At 40.2% G+C, this 14,739-nt stretch overlaps 1 protein-coding gene across 1 annotated transcript in view; it reads left to right on the top strand.

Moving 5' to 3' along the window:
• The window catches only part of LOC117561195 (microtubule-associated protein 4-like), a 120,758-nt gene that overhangs the window by 53,484 nt on the left and 52,535 nt on the right, over positions 1-14,739 (top strand). The window contains 3 exon segments of the mRNA XM_034238494.1: positions 4,990-5,103; positions 7,915-8,001; positions 10,414-10,596. Of these exon segments, the coding sequence (XP_034094385.1) occupies positions 4,990-5,103; positions 7,915-8,001; positions 10,414-10,596 (384 nt within the window).

The raw sequence follows: 14,739 nt of genomic DNA, 5'->3' as shown, positions 1-14,739 counted from the left end.
CAGCCTAATCACAGCAATCTCACAGTTGGATGATGCATTTTTTAAATATATTTTCATTAGCACAACTTTATACAAATACACTAACTCTGCTGTAGTAGCAATACCACTTGTTAAACATACATCCAACTTCTTTCTTAAAAAACAAATGTTTAAGATTTAAGTTTTAAATCACACACTTATTTATTAAAGTGTGTGTATTTATGACATAATGTAGCACTAACTGTTGACTTGATGTATCTGAAGTTCTGAGAAAATAGTTTTTTACATTTGAAAGCATGGTTGTACTGCAAATAAACTGTACATTACATTACAATGTTAAACTGCCAGACTTCCTGCCATAGTTCAGAGTTGCCAGAAGCAGCCCAGTAGTGATGATCTTTGCTGGTCTGTAAGGAGCCTGTTATTTAAGGTCACATAGAGTGATGCCACTGTAATGAACCTCATGTCTGGCTTTGACTCCCCTAGTAGGGAACAATACACGGAACATGTTCCCAAAAAAAAACAGACATACATACACACACACAGTTAGTGCATCACAGTTGGTCTTCCTCAATCTATCAAGCTGAACAGTTCACCCCTGGTACATTACCCACAGTGCAGTATGCAGAGAATAACTCAGCATGAAATGTTCTCTTAAAACTAAAATGTGTCTGAACTAGAAAGCCCTAGGTACAATAGCATTTACTGAGCCAAAAAAGCTTAAGCCCCAAGTTTCACAAATGTCATTGTTTCACTGCAGACAAAAACTAAATTAGACAGTTTTATGACCGTTTTTAGCCTACTGGGTCATTGTATGTCTGGTTCGATGCAGATGGAGAGGACAAGATCCAGTTCAAAGACAAAAAGAATGCTGATAGATGAAAGCTTTCTTCACTTGAAGGGAAATATTGTACACGCCAAATGTATTACTAAGATTTGGGAAAAGGTCAAATTGGAATATATAAAAGTCCAAAGGGAAAAGAGACAGAAGAGGCCAGCCGGATTGTAGCCAGGATTTAAGAAATGTTCTTAGTCTTGAGTCCAAATTCCTCTAAGTCTACCTAACTAAGGAACTTTTGCCTTGCCACCAAAATATATTTGAAAAATTCAGGCATTGTCTTTCCTACACATTTGTTTGGCTGTATTTATGCCGGATAGCGTATCTGTCTAAAGCAGTGCTTCTCAAAGTGTGGTCCGCGGACCACTGGTGGTCCGTGAGCGCCCCCTAGTGGTCCGTGAGTATATTGGTAAAATTTCACATTTGAAAGAAATACATCTATTTAAGTTTTTCGCACTCTCGTGGGAATATCTCCGCAATGGAACGAGCTTAAGTTTCACTTCGATTGCATAAATAGCCCAGATAAACACCTTCATCACACATGTTGCCACTTGTTTGTATCATTTTCAGGCGATTTGTAAAAAACTATGTGTTTTTGGATATTTGTGGAGTTAGGTGGTCCGCGAGTGTTTTTTTATTGGTTAGGTGGTCCTTGGTATGAAAAACTTTGAGAAACACTGGTCTAAAGGCACTGCTATGTTCATTACTGTTAGGAATCATCTATTTTTGACAAAACCAGTACAAATTGCTAATCATCTGAATGATTATTGTCTTGATAAAGTAAAACATTTGAGGAGAAATATGAATCAAACTATAAATAGTAACTCCACATTTCTAATAAAGGATTTAATTATGACGAATAAGAAGTGTACATTTAAAATATAAAAAGTGAAATTAAAGATGTTGAATGTTACTAGGTAAATGTAATGATAAACCACCAGGAGTGGATCATTTAGTTGGTACATTTCTTAGATATGTTGCTAATTTTGTTGCAGAGCCTATCTGTCATATTATACATTTGAGTATTGATACATGTATTTGCCCACAGGTATGGAAAATAGCAAGAATTATTCCACTTGCAAAAAATCCAGCTGGACCATTTTCTGGTACAAATAGCCGTCCAATAAGTTTATTACCAGCATTAGTAAAGATAATGGAGAGAATAATTTTCAATCAAATACAAAAATACTTTGAAGGTAACAAACTTAATACTGTGTATCAACATGCTTACAGACCTGGCCATTCCACATGCACCGCTTTAACAAAAATGACAGATGACTGGAAGGGCGAACTAGATAATAGGAAGTTAGTGGGTGTAGTACTACTCGATTTTAGTTCTGCTTTTGATGTCATTGACCATTCTTACAAGTTGGAACAATATGGTTTTAATTTTGAAACGCTGAGGTGGATAGAAAGTTACCTGATAAATCAAAGTCAAACTGTTTTTTTTAATGGAAGTCTCTCAAAGATGAAAACAGTCACTTGTGGAGTACCTCAGGGTAGTTGTTTGGGACCACTTTTATTTTCTATTTTTACAAATGACCTACCATTAGTGTTAGAAAAAGCTAAAATTGTAATGTATGCAGATGACTCAACAATATAGTATGCAGCATCAACTACAAGAGAGTTGACAAATGTTATGAATAAAGATCTACTACTGATATCAGGGTGGGTCATAAATAATAAGTTGGTACTTAATGCGGGAAAAACCAAATCGTTATTAATAGGATCAAATCATCAGTTAAAAGGTGAACCAAAATTGCAACTACATTTAAACCATATTGAAATTGAACAGGTCAAGGAGACAAAATTGCTAGGTATAACCCTGGATCATAAATTATCTTGGTCTAAACAAATTGATAGTGTTGTATGTAAAATGGGAAGGGGTGTGTCACTTGTAAAAATAATTGTAAAATATTTGCCTATGGATGTCAGTAGACAAGTTTTGGATGCTTTGGTTCTGTCGCAGCTTGATTATTATTTGGTTATATGGTCTAGTGCTGCTGAAAAAGATTTAAACAAACTACAAGTAGCACAAAATAAGGCAGCACGATGTGCACTCCAGTGCTCCTACAGAACCAGAGTCACTGAAATGCTGGAGACACTGAAATGGTTAACTGTCAGACAGAGGTCAACTTATATTTTATAAAATGTTGTCAGAAATATTACAGTGATTCACTCACCAGATATATTATCACAAAGGTTTATAGCGCAATATGCACAACATAACTATCAAACACGACACTACAATAGAAGGAAGGTTGTATTACCCAATCTAAATCAAATATGGGACAGAAAACAGTCATGTACAGAGCCATGATCAGCTGGAACTCTTTACCGGTTCACATCATTCAGGAAAATTCTCAAGTACATTTCAAAAGGTTGCTAAAAAAATATTCAAGTATTACAAAGTAAATTTGAACTGTGCCTGTGGCTATGTATGCATATATTATTATGTACACTTATTTGTATTTACTTTTGTTTGGCCTGAGGATGGCGATAATTGGATGACCATTTTAGTTTTCACTTCATTTCACTGTAAATTGCATGAAATTATGAGCTGTTTTGTTTTGTTTTAATTTTGTTGTATGTATGTGTATGTATGTGTATGTATGTTTTGAGTGTGTGAGGACCCCAGGAAGAATAGCCAATGCTCATGCTAGTGCTAATGGGGATCCTAATAAAGACAAAAAAATAAATAAAATGATGATGTCATCCTTTTAAATATCACCAAAGTAGACATCAACTTTGACTGTCTAGTCTATTCAACTTGGTCTGATAATATGTTCAGTAATTTCGCCGAGAGATGTTTTATTTGAGTGATGGGTTCATTCCAGACAGCTACCAGCTTTGAGGTCATGCATTCATGGAACCTCCGTCCCCCAATACAAGAATCCTAGTCAACCAGACTGGCTATGTAAGGGGTGAACATGTAAATAGGAAGATATATTAGAGGTTTTCATACCAGTACCCCTGACTGCCCTTTCAAATCTCCTTAATCTGATTTGAGCACCTTGGACAGCAGCACAGGGAACATCCGCCTGTTTTCCGGCAGAAGATACTTAGTGCACTTAGAAGCACTCGATTTAGCTACCCAAGCAATGTGTGTAGTTTACTGTGACCTTGCATGTCTCCTAATATTCCCCCAAATGTGTGTTTGGGTGAAAGAATGAGACACAAAGACAGGCAGAAATAACCAAATGCCTGCCGACGGAGTGTTCCCTCCACCCTGTCGAGAAACACCCTAGCACCCCTGTTTGTGACTGATATATGGGAGCGTTTCTGACTGTGGGTGGCATCCTGTCTGTTTGCCTTACTGTCACCCTCTGAATGCTGCTGGGTCAGGATTGCCACTGGTGCCTCGCTCTTCTCCTCCCCTCACTCTCTTCCTCCTTCCAATATCCTTCCTTCCAATACTCCATTATTTGCTTTTCCCCTCTTCCTTGCTGTCCATTCAACCCTTCCTTCACCTCCCTGACCCTCCACCTGACCCTCCATCCGCCTCTTCTCATTCCACGTTTACCTTAACCTCCTAAACAGCAACATTACATCTCCTAGTCATTGTTCTGGCCTCTGTGGTCATGTTAGCATCCCATTTTATAGACTGGGATACGAGTGGGTGACTGGAGAGAGACGCCGTGGGCAGGGAAAAGTCATGGAGTGTGAGGGGGAGGGGCTTTCTGGCGGGGCCTGGGACCTGAATCAGACAGACAGTGAAACGTCACACCGAACCCTGACGACCCGACTGTGATCACATTTTTATTTTTGTGTGCGCTTGTCTGTGTTTGTGTGTCTCTTTGTATGGCGGCTGTATTTGTGTGTGTGTGTTTGTGTGTGAATGGGGGTTCACACTGTTAGTAGCTCAGAGCCAGCTGAGGATGCAGTGGAGACAGAGACAGAAGCGCTGAGCAGCACATAGAAACCACCACTGAATGTAGAGTTGTATGGGACTAGGATTTCTGCTTTTTGGGATTTGGCAGGTGAGGAAGCCGCTATATGGAAGTGTTTACGTTGAGTTATGTGTGAGACGTATGTACTGTATGGGGATTTGTATTCAGCAGAGTGCAGAGTTCAAACGCCTTGTGTCATTAACTTACAGTACTACTTGTACAGTAGCGCGTCATCAGAGAGAAGGAGGATCTAATGTCTGATGATCCATGTTGTCACTGCAGGTTGTAAGCTGTCCGCCGGGGAACAGATCTCAGTGCTGCGCCCAGAGCCCCAGGGAGAGGTGCGCTCACACTCACTGGACCAGCAGCAGGCCTTGGCTACAGACTTCTTGTCAGGTACAAGTCTAGCATGACACTTTAAATTAAAAAAATTAAAATGGAATTCTGAAAACACTTTTGCTTCCAAATAGTGAAGCAAACAAGCTTGAAGTCATAAATATGGAAACATGGAAGCTATAAAGATCTGTTGAATATATTAGGGGTGCACCGAATGGGAAATTCTTGGCCGAAACCGATACCGAAAATAGGAAACAGTTGGCCGAATGCCGAAAGGCCGAAAATGATTAATAGAAATATATATATATAATGTATACATTTTTTACCAATGTTGTTCAGCTACCTGATTATGGAAATAGACATGATTATGGCAAAACTTAACTTAAATAATAATCACTATTATGGGTCCATAAAACATTTATTCAGCACTTTTGAATGCATACAGTACATTTATATATGTCATGTATTATTGCTAAAAAACATGATATCGCAGTCTTAGTGTCGCCAACTCGTTTCTAATATGCAAAGACAACAAATGCGTCTATGATGTATTTTCGATCAGACGAGATCTCTCTCTCCCGTCTGTGTGCGAGGGGGCGGGGCAGTTTACACACACGCAGCTGCTACATGCAGCGGAGCACACTGCGGAGATGGCGGAGAGAACGCGCTTCGAGGTGTGGTTAAACTTTACCCGTCTCGATGTGGAGAATACTTGTTACCATAAGTGCAATAAGAGTTTAGCATGTAAGCACGAGCAATTTGTCTAAACATTTAGCAAAAGTGCACCGCATGCAGACGGAGGAATGCACCGGGTTCGACCGTCTTTCTAGCAGCTCTGTAGCCCCATCCACGAGTAACGTTTCCACGTCAGGTGTTATGTATGCTAGCAGCAACACACGGAGTTAACTACATTATACAAACATGGGTTAATGATTAGAGGAAACTGAGTTATTTAGTTTGTTAAAATGTCAGCTATTCTGTTTACAGTCTGTCATCAGATTATTTAATACGATTTGTTAAAGGCTCAGGGCAATCTCGATGACAAAGGTCAATGTTCTGTGAGCCAGCCGCGAGCATGGTCGCCGCGTCTTTATTCGTCATCACAAACAACACGTTAGGTTACCAACGTAAGCCTGTTCTGACATTCGGTGATATTTTTTCGGTGCTAAAACCCTTTCGGCCGAAAGCCGAAAGGGCCTTTTTAACCATTTTCGGCCGATAATTTTCGGTGGCCGAATATTCGGTGCATCCCTAGAATATATAGTTAAGAGCATTTAAACAACACGGCAAAAGTTGTTTAAGTGTTGTTGTTCCGAACTGAGAAGGCATTCAAGGACATTTTAACCAAATAAATGCTGCACAGATGTTAATGAAAGACAGTGGCGAACCGTGGCTATCACAACTGGACCTTCTGTAGACACACCCACCCCCCGCCACCGCCCCCCCCCACCCCCCCCCCCCCCCCCCCCCCCCGCGGCATTATAATGTCCGTCTTTTCACTGAATTGTCGTCTTGAAAAGGGTACTCACAACAATTCCGCAACAACTTCATATTCATCTGTTGCACTTGTCATTTCAACGTTAAAAACAATAAAACGGCATGAATTGCTTCGTCACATTCGTTCTAGATCCTCTGTCTCGAGCCAGTTAACTAGCGGGCCTTCTAGAATACCATGGAACCGAGGGAAACTCTGAAAGAATACGCCCATTGGCTACAAATCAACATATGATTGGATGATCAAACTGTCAGTCCAAACGTACGCTCTCATTCAGTGCAACGGCCAGGGCATTCTATCAAGGATGTAGAATACCTTGGTGACGGATATTCTACCCAGAGACCCAGAACAAGATCTGATTGGTTGCTTTCTTTTCTAACAAAAAACCACTGAAATGCGCAGAGCATGGTCCAAGAAGGACAAACAAATCAACGTAACACTGTAATATTACAGATCAATAACACAGATACGATTCTCATTTATTCATTTTATATACATTTTATTACATTTTATTTATATAATTAAATCGATTTTTTTGTTTGTTTTATCTGAGTGTTCCAGGGTATTCTCTGAATACCTTGAAGGCCCTGACGGTTCGCCACTGATGAAAGCATACTTTGTGTATCCACCCCTTCATTTAGTTTCACTCCAAATGTAAATGATTGCTCCCTTTCTACAGTTTTTTTCATAATACTACTGAGATACAAACTATATCAACCTGAAAACATCACCTTTTCAGAGGACAGAACTAACAATAGCCATATGCGTTATTTAAGGTACATTTGATAATGGAAGGTGTTTTCTTACTTATGAAACAGCCTTGAAGTATTTGGATAAAGGTATCGGTGACAACGATCTGCTTTGCTCCTCTTCCCAACGCTCTCTTGTTAACTTGTCCTGTAGCAGTAGGCATGCAGTGTGTTCTTGGTGAGAGAGGTCTGAAGGGAGTGGCTGGGATTTAAAAAGCTGTTTTTTCCAAAGTTTGCTAATCTAGATTTCAAATGGAAATTTGGAATTGTCTCTGGTTTGTAGAAGTTCCCAATATAAATACTAGCACAGAATCATATAGTTATTTTTGGAGGTAAGAGGCATTGCTATTTGCAGTACTGTGCTCGGAACACTTTTGTACATTTTCAATGCCTTTTCTCTTTTGGCTTCTGTCTTCTTGTCTACCTTCGACCCACCATATCCAAATTGTGAATGCCCCCTAGAACTCCTTGTTGATGTTCTTTCTCTTTTGATATTCCTTTGACTACTTCATCCATTCTTACCTCTTTCCTATTTCTTTCCTCAACTACTGCTACCTCCTCATTTTTTATTTTCCTCCTTCCCTTCCATTTCCTATGATCCGTGACTCTTTTTCTCCCTTTTGCCAGCCTCCATGGCAGGTTTTTCCGGTCCTCTGGGCTCTCAGACCAGCCCTTCCCAAATGATGGATGCTGGCAGTATTGAAGCTTTTTCAGGTATACTGCCAAAAAGCAACAGTGCATACTATTTATGTTTATAACACCAGCAATACAAATACTGCAAACATAACTTCATTCATAATGAACTCTGATGACAGGTCCTTAAAGGTGGGGTAGGTAATTTTGGAGTAACCAGCTCGAGTGCGCTAGAATTTGAAAATACACAACCGGAAAAAATCTGCCACTTCCTTACAGAGCCCCTCCTCCAACACACACGTACGCGCACATGACCAATGAGGGCACGAGATAAGTGTGTGCACAGATGGAAGGCTGACAGGCAGGTAGGCCATCCAGTTATTTTAGCCGGGCCGGCTAAAATGATTGGTCGTGCTTTTTACAGTACTACGGCTTCCACAGATGACATTTTTGTATGGATTTTTTGTCAAAGCACTTAATATATTCATTGCTATCGGGATGTTAAGAGCATTCCATGGAATATAACAAAAAGTGTATCTCGAGCCGGTTTCTCAAACTTACCTACCCCACCTTTAAGAAGCCAGATATTTTGAGATGCCAATAGTCGTACACTAATCATCTTCACACGAACAAATTGGCTTCAATTAAAATGCTGAGTGGTAGTAACAGTGGTATAACATATCTGCTTTCATCTTGGCTGGCAATGCAAATATATTGTTGTCAAACAAGTGCCTTTCCCACCGTGGTGCTTCTGTTCAAACACCTGTTTCCATTATAATGCTATTATTCGAGGTCAGATTTCTTGGACTATGTTGTTTTTCTTTCCTCCACTCATTCCTACCAATTTAAACTCAACACCAAAGAACTCCAACTTGCAAGTCACACATTTATATTTCAAATTGCATATCCTTATATATGATAAATGTAAGCTTTCATTCAATACATCTATATCTGCTAGCCTGCAATTTTATTTTTGTTTCCATGTTTCCTAATGTGTAATAATCAGTGGAATTGCAAATTACATAACTACATGGCTGGATTTGTTGTTTTATTTTAGGAACTGGTAGCTAGCCAGGATTACTGGCAGTGATATTGACTTAACTGAAATGTAAAATGCTGCTGTTAATATAAAAGGTCAAGTGCATACATAGACCACCTCTATGTAGGACACTTTTTTGGAGGGAAAGGATCTTGATTTACCAGTATTAGGCATCTGTGTATTTCCTAAAAGTCAACTGTTACTATTGTGAAAAAAAAACAGTCAAGTTATTCTAGCAGCTTGACCTTTTTTTGCAGCTGTTTATAATAATATTGTGCATCACTGCATGCATGTCCTCCTTTAAATGTGTTATTTTGTCATATCAAATTAACAATGACTGTAATGCTGATTTTGTTTATCTTCTACAACATGGTAGCAACAGGGTTTTAATATATGTCCATGTGAGATTCGTATGTATAATCTTTACTATTCTTACATTTTATAGATATGCAGTTTGACCTTCAATCATAGAGGATTATTGCAACAATCGTATTATTCCACATCCCAAATTCATTTTTAACTCATTAAAAGTGTCACTCCAGTCCGACAAGTGTACTTACATCTGTGGTCCCACAATCCGCTCTGATAAATGGATTGTGGTGAAGCAAAGCTTGTTAGCTGAATGCAGAGCTGTAGCTGTCACTACTGTGGTGTCCGCTGGTACTCCATAGTGAGACACACACACACACACACACACACACACACACACACACACACACACACACACACACACACACACACACACACACACACACACACACACACACACACACACACACACACACACACACACACACACACACACACACACACACACACACAGTATCCCCAGGAGCCGTGTAGATTGATTGTGTTGTTTTGTCTGAGTCACTCCTGCTGCTGTTTCTCCTACCTTGCCCTCTTTGGGTCCTGTTTTCATTTGTTCCCTCTTGCTCTTTTTTTCTCTTGTTTTGTCAGTGTACAGTAATGTAGTTTAATTAGATAATGATGTGATAAATAAACCCTTTTAGAGAATATCCTTGTCCACTTTGTTGGTGTTTGATAACCTACTACTATATGCTACTAGTACTATTACATGGTGTTCATTGGCTACCCTTTGCTTATCCATCTTGTGATATGACCCTTTGTTGTGTTGTCTTTTATTGATGTTATAATCTGCTTTACCTTCAAATTATGTAATGATTACTTACTAGACCATTTTCTTCACCCTATAAGTTATTATATCCACATTACTGAAGATTTGAAGACAATGGTCAACCTTACAATATATTCAGAACATTTCAATTGAGTTATTTGGTTAAAAGTAGTGTGATATTCGATTGTCTTCATAACGCCCGTGCCACCGCTAGATGGGTAGATTATTTTCATACATACATTGAATTGTTGTTGTTGAACTGAGAGAATCCAGAACACTGGCATAACGGTATCTTTTTTTTCTTGCCCTTTATTGACAGATTTCCCCCAGCCTGGTGGCATGGCGGTCAATGTGGGGGCTGCACCCCTCTCAGCAGAGAGGACTCCAAGTATAGCAGAACCCCAGCATCCCACACCCCCAATGGGTTCAGAAGTCCCTAAAGGGCACTGCCCCATGATGCCTGAACCCCAGCCTCCTCGTAGCCCTCTGGATTTGTCAGCAGGTAAAAAAGACATCATACACAGTACAGTCATACTGCTTATTGTTATTTAAGATACTGTAACATAACCCACTTCTATAGCAGGGTTTGCACTTGACATGTCTTGAATCAAGAGGTGTCTCACCTGCTCGCAGCAGAACAACTGACAAATAATAATACTTTATAGTGTAATAATATATATAATCATATATGTGACTCAATTGTCCCACAGAGGATTGCAATATAAAGAGGAGACGTCTGCCATTGCTCTGCTATAGCTTCCTCCTCACATCCCAGCTCCAATGTTAGTCCAGCTCAAGGTCAATGCAAATCTGATGCTGACACGTATAGGGTCGCCCATCATGCCATGGCTCCTGGTCATGTACTGCATGTGTTGTGTTTGCGTGTGTGTGCATCTCTGTGTCTACTTGTCCTTCAGAGAGAAGCTGTCTGTGTGTCACAGTCTACTCTCTCTTGACCAGCCCACAACCCCCCCCCCCCCCCTTCTCCCAGCGCCCATAGGGCTGTTCTCCAGTTCAATGCACATCTCATCCTAGAAAGCATGGAGTTGTAGTTGTCACCAATCTGTGGCTTGTGTCAGCTAGTAGGGCCATGCTTACATCTCATGTGGGCAGCAGAACTTGGCAAAAGGCTTCACAGCAGCTGAGCCCCCATGGTGCATTGCAGAACTAGTCTCTGTACTAGATATATTAGCAGGGGGAGAAATATCAAAGTGGATTTGTCTTTATTTTATGAACGCCAAACACACAACTTTGCTTACAGCAAATAACCAAAACCTGAAGAAAGCAAATAGTCTCCTCCTCATCTAAGACTCGAAAGCTGAAGATTTATGGTTGTGAGGAAACTGGTTTTATCTTCAAATACACAGCTGGCTCCGGACAGTTTCTGAGGTAAACAATTTCATGACTTACCATAGATTCTGAAATAAAAAGTTAAATCAAATAGTTTGCAGGGCTGGTCACTAATAACAGCTTGTGTTAAGAAATACAAACATGGGGGAATAAGATTATCAAAACTATAATGGCTAGCAAGGCAAGTTAAGTATAATGTACATTTTCATCATACAACATGTCATATTGTACAATCTGTTGCTCTGAGCTTTTTTACTGACTCCGAGTCAGCCTGCTAATGTGCATAACCGTCTTAAAGCCAGACCGCCAATTCATTTAATATCTGTATAACGTATAGTTGTAAACTCATTTGAATTTATTAAATAAAACTGACAACAAATTTTAGTTATGACAGATAACCGATGCATTTACAGTATAAGGTCAGTATTGACAAATCTCGTACATCTATACGTAAAACACAAAGAATGCTGAGATTTTCCTCTTAACATAAGTCCACAAAAGGCAAAGTGGCAACAACTGATAATGCTGAGAACATATTTTATTGAAAATACACTCATAGCATCAGAGTTGTGAGTATGCCATTACTTTGTTGTTGTCAGATGGTTAGGGTTAGTTTTATTTCCGCTGCTGCTAAAGTATAACCTACCAGAGACCAAAAGAACTACAAGAGTGTTTGAGTCATTACAACTGAGCAGTGCTTCACTTCCTGCAGCTACGGTTGCAGAGCCACAGCTGACTCATGCCTGATGTGATTCATTCACAGACGCTTCAATCAATTTGTAACAGGTGGTGAAGGCATATAAAATGGAGACTACTGTCCGACTGTCTGACTACTGTGCCCCTCACAGCCACCCTGAGATAGATTCTAAGATAGTGTGTGTGTGTGTGTGTGTGTGTGTGTGTGTGTCGACTTCAAGTGTTAGAGTTTTTAAGACATGAGTTACAGCCATTGTATCATTGCACAGTCTCAACTACATTAAAGGTTCAATGCAGAGTTTTCATACAAACTGTGCTTCTTTACATTGAAATCATCCATTGTTTTAGTATTTGTTTAATTGCTAGAAGTGTTCTACATTTCCTTTGCTTTAATGTTCATGTGACCTTGAAAATAATCGACAAAAAGCTATAATTTACAGCTGATTAGCATATGCATTTGTCCTCAATCAACAACACCTACCTCATGCTAAATGCTAAGGAATAAAGCCCACAATGGACGACCTTCTCTTGTCAGATATCTCACTCTACAAAAAAAAAAGAAACACATGAAGCTTTTTTACATCTAACATTGTGTGAGTGGTGGATAAAGCAGAATGGGATGTGTTATAGTAATGATGGGCCACTTCAGCTTGTGATAACTGTATTGCTGTAATGGCGCATTTCCACTGTAGCCCCGTTTAAGCGTCCTTAATCGTCCTCAAGCGGCCAGGCCAGTTTTTGGTGGCCTTTCCATATAGCGTAGCACCGGCTAGCGGGTACTTTTTCCCTCTTTTTCCGGCCCCATAAAATCGTGGTTCTATTAGGCCAGGGCCAGGGCTGAACTAGTGACGTCAACACTCTCGACTGCTAATTGGTCGGAGAGAATCGTCACAAGATCGCGCGCAAGATCATCCCTAGCGTCGCATATATATCTAGAAGCAAGCTTGCAGCATTTTTATACACAGCATTTTTATACGTTCCTACATCTCATTGGGGATGATAAAATCCAGCGGGAGCTCGACGGAACAACTCGAAATGTGAAAGTGTTCCAGGATGTCTCTGCACAGATGCCCCGCCTACACTGCGTTGCTACCCCAGGTCCTAAACTTTAATGAAAATGCACCACGGCCTCGGACGGGCAGCGAGGCAGCCCGAGGCCTGAGCGAGGATGCTTAGGGACGCTTAAACGGGGCTACCCCGCTGCAGTGGAAATGTGCCATAAGTGGAGTGAGTGGGTTGGCTGTCAACAGAAGGACCTCATGACAGTTTCCTGGAGCTAAGGGGGTTTGGATCATGACAGTATTTACAGACCAAGCGAATCAAGACTCATTCTTAGACCTTACATTTGCCCTGCTGTTTATATATATATGGTACAAGTGTTTGCACGGTGGACGATAAAACACTGCAGTACAGTATATGCATATATGATGGCTGTTCATTTACATTTTCCGAGCATAATGAAGTCGCTCAAATCATTATTTAAGTCATTCTAATCCATTTCGCCAACGTCTTTTTCTGGCTCTCCCAATTACTGCACATACAGTAAAGAGAGCAAATTTCCGTCAGAGGTTTGTTAATATGAAATATGGCCATCCAGAGAGTAAATGTACTAGATGAGCCCTGACAGCTGCTCCACTTTAGCTCCTCTTCTCTACTGTATATGTGCGTATAACAGGAAACTAGAGGAAAACTGGGCCAAAGTAGCAGAAGAACCCTGTACCTCGAGTCTACCTGAGCTTATTATACAGTGTCCCAAAAACAGGCCGTTTTAGTTACAGCTTGCTTGCCTGTAATTGACCTCCTTTCTATGGGACCATTATTCAGTCTTTCTGTTGTGTGCCCGTATCCCTTTCCATGTACATATGCATTGTCGCACTGTTTATTTATAACATGCCTGCACAGAAATCACATTCACACACCCAAGTATTGCTCTCTGTTGGTCTGAAACAGCTCTTTGCTTCCCAAATGTTAAAGTGAAACACTCTACTATACCCCAAGGCTGCAGTGAGTCAGCCACCGACAAGTACCAGTTCTCTTTATCACTTTATTCAAACATCTTGTTTGTGTGTGTATCTTTTTTTTCATTCCTTCAAGCATTTACTTACTCAGCATTGACACTGAAGGAATTTTAAACATTTATTTGGTTGAAATCAAGATCAACAAAACGCACACAACGTCTTGTTCGATTAAGTCGGGACAGATTATTAAAAATGAAAAAAGCCCTTATGCTCTGTCTAATCCACTTTGTGATCTTTGTCAGCATTTATACCATGTAGCAAATAGCTATAACAATGACTATTATTTAAAACTCTAGAAAGAAAATTCCATAAATATGTTTCAACTTTCAGAGTTAAAGGTCACATGTCATGGCCATTTCCACTGATCATAATTCCATTGTTGATGTCTACTAGAATAGATTTATACTGTGCAATTTTCCAAACTCACATTGTTTCGCATACAGCATCTCTGTAAACTACGTGTATTCACTCTCTCCACTAAACGGCTCGTTGCAGCTCTTGCCCCCCCCTCCCTGTGAGCCCAGTGTGCTCCGATTGGTCGGGACCAGTCGGGACGTTGTGAATCGCTGTGATTTCCTTGT

This window comes from Gymnodraco acuticeps, unplaced genomic scaffold (assembly GCF_902827175.1).
Source record: "Gymnodraco acuticeps unplaced genomic scaffold, fGymAcu1.1, whole genome shotgun sequence".
Lineage (NCBI taxonomy): Eukaryota > Metazoa > Chordata > Actinopteri > Perciformes > Bathydraconidae > Gymnodraco > Gymnodraco acuticeps.
Note: the sequence above shows the minus strand (reverse complement) of the source record. Positions and strands in the feature narration are given on the sequence as shown.